Here is a 9,017-nt window from a genome sequence, read left to right on the forward strand (position 1 = left end):
CTCTTAGATAAAATGGTCTAAAAATGACCACATTTGATGCCCAGTTTTTATCAAACGTTGAGTACAAACACAGTCAGCAGTGAAGCACAAAAACGCAACAAGAAATCCCCTAAAAAAAACTAAATTCTGACTGACAAACATACCTCGGTAACAATGTACCTCTCAACTGATCCATGTAAAATGCTGCTCCTCTTGTCCTCTACTGTTTCCATTGACGATAACATCATATTTTTCCAGACTCGATGGTGTGGGAGTCAGTTCTACTGGACTCTCTAGAGGATAATATCCCCAGGGCCCGAGCTGGACACTGCTCCGTGGCCATCAACTCACGCCTCTACGTCTGGAGCGGACGGGACGGCTACCGCAAGGCCTGGAACAACCAGGTGTGCTGTAAGGACCTCTGGTACCTGGAGACAGGTGAGTGTGCTTCTACCTGTCACTTCATCAGTCAGTCTGATGCTGGTTATTCACTTCATCAGTCAGTCTGATGCTGGTTATTCACTTCATCAGGCAGTCTGATGCTGGTTATTCACTTCATCAGTCAGTCTGATGCTGGTTATTCACTTCATCAGTCAGTCTGATGCTGGATATTCACTTCATCAGTCAGCATGATGCTGGTTATTCACTTCATCAGGCAGTATGATGCTGGTTATTCACTTCAACAGGCAGTATGATGCTGGTTATTCACTTCAACAGGCAGTATGATGCTGGTTATCCACCTGTCACTTCATCAGGCAGCATGATGCTGGTTATTCACTTCATTAGTCAGTATGATGCTGGTTATTCACTTCATCAGGCAGTATGATGCTGGTTATTCATCAGGTAGTACGATGCTGGTTATTCATCAGTCAGTATGATGCTGGTTATCCCCCTGTCACTTCATCAGGCAGTATGATGCTGGTTATTCACTTCATCAGTTGTATGATGCTGGTTATTCACTTCATCAGGCAGTATGATGCTGGTTATTCATCAGTCAGCATGATGCTGGTTATTCACTTCATCAGGCAGTATGATGCTGGTTATTCATCAGGTAGTATGATGCTGGTTATTCACTTCATCAGTCAGTATGATGCTGGTTATCCACCTGTCACTTCATCAGTCAGCATGATGCTGGTTATTCACTTCAACAGGCAGTATGATGCTGGTTATTCATCAGGCAGAATGATGCTGGTTATTCACTTCAACAGGCAGTATGATGCTGGTTATTCATCAGGCAGAATGATGCTGGTTATTCACTTCATCAGGCAGCATGATGCTGGTTATTCACTTCATCAGGCAGCATGATGCTGGTTATTCATCAGGCAGCATGATGCTGGTTATTCATCAGGCAGTATGATGCTGGTTATTCATCAGGCAGTATGATGCTGGTTATTTACATCATCAGGCAGTATGATGCTGGTTATTCACATCATCAGGCAGTATGATGCTGGTTATTCACATCATCAGGCAGTATGATGCTGGTTATTCACTTCATCAGGCAGTATGATGCTGGTTATTCATCAGGTAGTATGATGCTGGTTATTCATCAGGCAGTATGATGCTGGTTATCCCCCTGTCACTTCATCAGTCAGCATGATGCTGGTTATTCACTTCATCAGGCAGTATGATGCTGGTTATTCATCAGGCAGTATGATGCTGGTTATTCACTTTATCAGTTGTATGATGCTGGTTATTCATCAGGCAGTATGATGCTGGTTATTCATCAGGCAGTATGATGCTGGTTATTCATCAGGCAGTATGATGCTGGTTATTCATCAGGCAGTATGATGCTGGTTATTCACTTCAACAGGCAGTATGATGCTGGTTATTCATCAGGCAGAATGATGCTGGTTATTCACTTCATCAGTCAGCATGATACTGGTTATTCACTTCATCAGTCGTATGATGCTGGTTATTCACTTCATCAGGCAGAATGATGCTGGTTATTCATCAGTCAGTATGATGCTGGTTATTCACCTGTCACTTCAGGCAGAATGATGCTGGTTATTCACTTCATCAGGCAGAATGATGCTGGTTATTCATTAGGCAACATGATGCTGGTTAATCATCAGGCAGAATGATGCTGGTTATTCACCTGTCACTTCATCAGTCAGTATGATGCTGGTTATTGATCAGTCGGTATGATGCTGGTTATTGATCAGTCGGTATGATGCTGGTTATTCATCAGGCAGTATGATGCTGGTTATTCATCAGGCAGTATGATGCTGGTTATTCATCAGGCAGTATGATGCTGGTTATTCACTTCAACAGGCAGTATGATGCTGGTTATTCACTTCATCAGGCAGCATGATACTGGTTATTTACTTCATCAGTCAGCATGATACTGGTTATTCACTTCATCAGTCGTATGATGCTGGTTATTCATCAGGCAGCATGATGCTGGTTATTCATCAGGCAGCATGATGCTGGTTATTCATCAGGTAGCATGATGCTGGTTATTCATCAGGCAGCATGATGCTGGTTATTCATCAGGCAGCATGATGCTGGTTATTCATCAGGCAGCATGATGCTGGTTATTCATCAGGCAGCATGATGCTGGTTATTCATCAGGCAGCATGATGCTGGTTATTCATCAGGCAGCATGATGCTGGTTATTCACAAAAATGCGTGTGTGTGTTAATTGAAAATGTATTTTTTGAATTACAAAATGTAAATGATTTATTCAGGTTGTTATTTAAATCCTAACCGCTGCTCTGTTTTTATTCGTCTCCCCACAGAGAAGCCCCGCCCCCCGTCGAGGGTGCAGCTGGTGAGAGCTAACACCAGTAGCCTGGAAGTGAGCTGGGGGGCGGTACCTACTGCAGACACCTACCTGTTACAGCTGCAGAAATACGATATCCCCCCCGCCCCGGCCGCCACCACGACCGGCGTCAGCCCCGCAACGCCACTGCCAGTCAATTCCTCCCCCAAAAGCCCCGTCTCGGCCTCGGCAGTGTCCGCCCAGGGCCACCCTCTCCAGGGCATCACCCTGGTCCCCTCCATACCTGGGAGTCCAGTTCCTGCTCGCGGACCAGGTAACCGCTACTTACAGTTTTTAGGCTGTTACTGTGATATTTTAAATGCAGTAGTTTCATTTCTCTGTAACTTTTCAAAAATAAGTAGCTGGTGAAGGAAAAGACATGCTGTCTAAACAATCTGTTTTTTTAATTATTATTATTATTATTATTATTATTATTATTACATCAAAATCAAATGGTTTCTTTCCAGATCAGCAACCTTCTAAACAGGGTTTTATTGTTTCTCCTCTTCAGCTATTCTTAAGGTGTCTGCTCCCCAATCCACCACAGGCGCCTCCATCGTCACGGTGAGACAGGCCAACCAGGGCGGGAAATCCCCTGTCATGGTTACATCACTTCCTGCTGGGGTCCGAATGGTGGTGCCGGCCCAGGTCGCACAGGGAACCGTATGAATAAATAAATACATTTATGGTCTGAGTTCTGGTCAAATGTAGTGCACTGTGTAGGGTTCCTTCTGGTTCCATCTGACAGGGTTCCATCTGACAGGGTTCCTTCTGGTTCCATCTGACAGGGTTCCATCTGGTTCCATCTGACAGGGTTCCTTCTGGTTCCATCTGACAGGGTTCCTTCTGGTTCCATCTGACAGGGTTCCTTCTGGTTCCATCTGACAGGGTTCCAGCTGGTTCCATCTGACAGGGTTCCATCTGGTTCCATCTGACAGGGTTCCATCTGACAGGGTTCCATCTGACAGGGTTCCATCTGACAGGGTTCCTTCTGGTTCCATCTGACAGGGTTCCTTCTGGTTCCATCTGACAGGGTTCCTTGTGGTTCCATCTGACAGGGTTCCATCTGGTTCCATCTGACAGGGTTCCTTCTGGTTCCATCTGACAGGGTTCCTTCTGGTTCCATCTGACAGGGTTCCATCTCACAGGGTTCCATCTGACAGGGTTCCATCTCACAGGGTTCCATCTGACACGGTTCCATCTGGTTCCATCTGACAGGGTTCCTTCTGGTTCCATCTGACAGGGTTCCAGCTGGTTCCATCTGACAGGGTTCCATCTGGTTCCATTTGACACGGTTCCATCTGATTCCATCTGACAGGGTTCCTTCTGGTTCCATCTGACAGGGTTCCTTCTGGTTCCATCTGACAGGGTTCCATCTGGTTCCATCTGACAGGGTTCCATCTGACAGGGTTCCATCTGACAGGGTTCCATCTGACAGGGTTCCATCTGACAGGGTTCCATCTGGTTCCATCTGACATTAAACCGTCAAATAATGGACTAAGACTGAAGAATTGGCACAAAATTGGCTCTTTTTTTGTATACAGTTTTTACAACAAAAAAAAGGTTATTTGGGTGTCGTCACTGTATGTTGTCTCTGTGGGCCTATTCCTATCTGCTTCCTCCTTCTCAGCCAATGGGCAGCAGCCCTCAGATGAGTGGCATGGCTGCGTTGGCTGCAGCAGCTGCGGCCACCCAGAAGATCCCGCCCTCCACGGCCACCATGCAGCTGCCAGCCGGTGCCACCATAGTCAAGACGGTAGCCATGAGCCCTGGCGCACAGACTGTCAAAGTAGCTTCGCCTGTTATGGTAAGAGATCCTGCTTGGACTAATAGTAACACACTCTCCGTGTAAACCTCAGCTGTCAATTATAAAGTCAGCTGGCTGACTCACTAGAGCGATTTTGTAGTAGGGATGTGGATATTTGATCAATATCCACACTACCTACCGTACCACTTGGAATGAAGCAACCATTTTATTCTAAGTGCTATAGGAATGTATTCTGAAGGAAATGATTAACACAACATGTAAAGTGTTGGTCACATGTTTCATGAGCTGAAAGAAAAGATCCCAGGAATGTTCCATTATGAACAAAAAAAGCTTATTTCTCTCAAATTTTGTGCACAAATTTGTTTTATATCCCTGTCGGTGAGTGTCGCTCCTTTGCTAAAATAATCCATCCACCTGAGAGGTGTGGCATATCAACAATCTGATTAAACAGCATGATCATTACACAGGTGCACCTTGTGCTGGGGACAATAAAAAGCCACTCTAAAATTATTGTGATGTCATTATGGGTTATTGTGATGTCATTATGGGGTATTGTGATGTCATTGTGGGTGGGGTATTGTGTGTAGATTGATGAGGAGAAAATATATATTTTATCTATTTTAGAATAAGGTTGTAACGTGATAAAGTTTAGGGGTCTGAATACTTTCCGAACACACTGCATATACGAACTGTGTTGTGAGCATAATATTAGAGTACTTTGGGGGAAAAATATATATTCAGTATTTGAAACAGGTGTCCAGCCCATATGGGCTTTAAAGGCACTACTTACATAAAAAAAAAAAAAAAAGAACAGTAGATATTTGAAACCTGACTCTCACCCCCTCCATGTCTCGTTCCTTCTCTCAGATTAGTAACCCAGCTACTCGCATGCTGAAGACTGCTGCGGCTCAGGTGGGCACGTCAGGTGTCGCCACACCCGGAACGCCCAATCGGCCAATCATCACCGTGCACAAGTCTGGCACGGTGACAGTTGCCCAGCAACACCAGGTGGTTACCACGGTAGTGGGAGGAGTCACCAAGACCATCACTCTGGTTAAGAGTCCCCTCACTCTGGGGGGAGGTGGCACGCTGGTAAGATCACACCTGACAGAGGCTGTTTAGTGGCCTTAGCAGGATCGCTAAGTTAGCCAGTGAACTCTTGATAAATATGAATAACCATAATAACTTTTTATAATTCAGTAGACACTTAAGCGAACAACGTTTTAAGCCAGTCAGCTTATTGACCCCTTGGGTTTAGCAGGGACTCACTGCGTCTGTTTTGTGCCCCGTTCTAAGCTGACCGCGGCCAACCAGGGTCAAAACAAAGTGATGTCTGGGAAGGACGTGCAGCATTGGGTTAGTTTAGGATGTCTTCTGTTGTCTTTTACATGAACAGTCCATTATCCCCATGGGGGGGGGGTCACATATTAAACATGTACAGTGGAACAGTCCATTATCCCCATGGGGGTCACATATTAAAACATGTACAGTGGAACAGTCCATTATCCCCATGGGGGGTCACATATTAAACATGTCACATATTAATGGGGGTCACATTTACATGTAGAACAGTCCATTATCCCCATGGGGGTCACATATTAAACATGTACGGTAGAACAGCCTGTTATCCCCATGGGGGTCACATATTAAACATGTACAGTAGAACAGTCCATTCCCATCTGGGGGGGGTCACATATTAAACATGTACAGTAGAACAGCCTGTTATCCCCATGGGGGGGGGTCACATATTAAACATCTACAGTGGAACAGTCCATTCCCTTCATGGGGGGGTTACATATTAAACATGTACAGTAGAACAGTCCATTATCCCCATGGGGGTCACATATTAAACATGTACAGTGGAACAGTCCATTCCCCATGGGGGGTCTATGGGGGTCCATTATCCCCATGGGGGTCACATTAAACATGTACAGTAGAAATAGACCTATGTTGATAGTAAAAGTCATGTGGTGTTAGACCAGTCTTTCCTCTGTGATCTGACGGTCTCTCCTACTTCCTGTCGGTCTCTCCTACTTCCTGGCCTCTAGCTGTCTAACCTGTCCAACCTGGGGAAGGTGATGTCCGTGGTCCAGACCAAGCCTGGTCAGACAGGAGCGGTGACAGGACAGGCTGGCTCCAGCCTCCAGCACATCCTACAGGTCAGTAATACATTTAGTTATGTGATACTACAGGACAGTGGTGCCTGTAGTTGTGTAACACAGGACAGTGGTGCCTGTAGTTGTGTAATACAGGACAGTGGTGCCTGTAGTTGTGTAACACAGGACAGTGGTGCCTGTAGTTGTGTAACACAGGACAGTGGTGCCTGTAGTTGTGTAATACAGGACAGTGGTGCCTGTAGTTGTGTAACACAGGACAGTGGTGCCTGTAGTTGTGGGACAGTGGTGCCTGTAGTTGTGGGACAGTGGTGCCTGTAGTTGTGTAACACAGGACAGTGGTGCCTGTAGTTGTGTAACACAGGACAGTGGTGCCTGTAGTTGTGTAATACAGGACAGTGGTGCCTGTAGTTGTGTAATATAGGACAGTGGTGCCTGTAGTTGTGTAATACAGGACAGTGGTGCCTGTAGTTGTGTAATACAGAACAGTGGTGCCTGTAGTTGTGTAATACAGGACAGTGGTGCCTGTAGTTGTGTAATACAGAACAGTGGTGCCTGTAGTTGTGTAATACAGGACAGTGGTGCCTGTAGTTGTGTAATACAGAACAGTGGTGCCTGTAGTTGTGTAATACAGGACAGTGGTGCCTGTAGTTGTGTAACACAGGACAGTGGTGCCTGTAGTTGTGGGACAGTGGTGCCTGTAGTTGTGGGACAGTGGTGCCTGTAGTTGTGTAACACAGGACAGTGGTGCCTGTAGTTGTGTAACACAGAACAGTGGTGCCTGTAGTTGTGTAACACAGGACAGTGGTGCCTGTAGTTGTGGGACAGTGGTGCCTGTAGTTGTGGGACAGTGGTGCCTGTAGTTGTGTAACACAGGACAGTGGTGCCTGTAGATGTGTAACACAGGACAGTGGTGCCTGTAGTTGTGTAACACAGGACAGTGGTGCCTGTAGTTGTGTAACACAGAACAGTGGTGCCTGTATTTGTGTAACACAGAACAGTGGTGCCTGTAGTTGTGTAATACAGAACAGTGGTGCCTGTAGTTGTGTAATACAGAACAGTGGTGCCTGTAGTTGTGTAATACAGAACAGTGGTGCCTGTAGTTGTGTAATACAGAACAGTGGTGCCTGTAGTTGTGTAATACAGGACAGTGGTGCCTGTAGTTGTGTAACACAGGACAGTGGTGCCTGTAGTTGTGTAACACAGGACAGTGGTGCCTGTAGTTGTGTAACACAGGACAGTGGTGCCTGTAGTTGTGTAACACAGGACAGTGGTGCCTGTAGTTGTGTAACACAGAACAGTGGTGCCTGTAGTTGTGTAACACAGAACAGTGGTGCCTGTAGTTGTGTAATACAGGACAGTGGTGCCTGTAGTTGTGTAATATAGGACAGTGGTGCCTGTAGTTGTGTAATACAGGACAGTGGTGCCTGTAGTTGTGTAATACAGAACAGTGGTGCCTGTAGTTGTGTAATACAGGACAGTGGTGCCTGTAGTTGTGTAATACAGAACAGTGGTGCCTGTAGTTGTGTAATACAGGACAGTGGTGCCTGTAGTTGTGTAATACAGAACAGTGGTGCCTGTAGTTGTGTAATACAGGACAGTGGTGCCTGTAGTTGTGTAACACAGGACAGTGGTGCCTGTAGTTGTGGGACAGTGGTGCCTGTAGTTGTGGGACAGTGGTGCCTGTAGTTGTGTAACACAGGACAGTGGTGCCTGTAGTTGTGTAACACAGAACAGTGGTGCCTGTAGTTGTGTAACACAGGACAGTGGTGCCTGTAGTTGTGGGACAGTGGTGCCTGTAGTTGTGGGACAGTGGTGCCTGTAGTTGTGTAACACAGGACAGTGGTGCCTGTAGATGTGTAACACAGGACAGTGGTGCCTGTAGTTGTGTAACACAGGACAGTGGTGCCTGTAGTTGTGTAACACAGAACAGTGGTGCCTGTATTTGTGTAACACAGAACAGTGGTGCCTGTAGTTGTGTAATACAGAACAGTGGTGCCTGTAGTTGTGTAATACAGAACAGTGGTGCCTGTAGTTGTGTAATACAGAACAGTGGTGCCTGTAGTTGTGTAATACAGAACAGTGGTGCCTGTAGTTGTGTAATACAGGACAGTGGTGCCTGTAGTTGTGTAACACAGGACAGTGGTGCCTGTAGTTGTGTAACACAGGACAGTGGTGCCTGTAGTTGTGTAACACAGGACAGTGGTGCCTGTAGTTGTGTAACACAGGACAGTGGTGCCTGTAGTTGTGTAACACAGGACAGTGGTGCCTGTAGTTGTGTAACACAGAACAGTGGTGCCTGTAGTTGTGTAACACAGGACAGTGGTGCCTGTAGTTGTGTAATACAGAACAGTGGTGCCTGTAGTTGTGTAATACAGAACAGTGGTGCCTGTAG

General features: G+C 46.2%; 1 protein-coding gene across 5 annotated transcripts in view; it reads left to right on the top strand.

Annotated features, from left to right (window-relative positions):
• LOC118379078 (host cell factor 1-like) overlaps positions 1-9,017 on the top strand; it is a 74,852-nt gene that overhangs the window by 11,653 nt on the left and 54,182 nt on the right. For 4 of the 5 annotated variants that reach the window (XM_052481292.1, XM_052481294.1, XM_052481293.1 and 1 more), the window contains 7 exons: positions 238-417; positions 2,718-3,014; positions 3,252-3,403; positions 4,371-4,547; positions 5,376-5,600; positions 5,805-5,864; positions 6,557-6,667. In XM_052481292.1, the coding sequence (XP_052337252.1) occupies positions 238-417; positions 2,718-3,014; positions 3,252-3,403; positions 4,371-4,547; positions 5,376-5,600; positions 5,805-5,864; positions 6,557-6,667 (1,202 nt within the window). The remainder of the gene's footprint in view (positions 1-237; positions 418-2,717; positions 3,015-3,251; positions 3,404-4,370; positions 4,548-5,375; positions 5,601-5,804; positions 5,865-6,556; positions 6,668-9,017) is intronic. The other variant, XM_052481295.1, reaches the window with a different exon arrangement.

This window comes from Oncorhynchus keta, chromosome 27 (genome assembly GCF_023373465.1).
Source record: "Oncorhynchus keta strain PuntledgeMale-10-30-2019 chromosome 27, Oket_V2, whole genome shotgun sequence".
NCBI classification, from domain to species: Eukaryota; Metazoa; Chordata; class Actinopteri; order Salmoniformes; family Salmonidae; genus Oncorhynchus; species Oncorhynchus keta.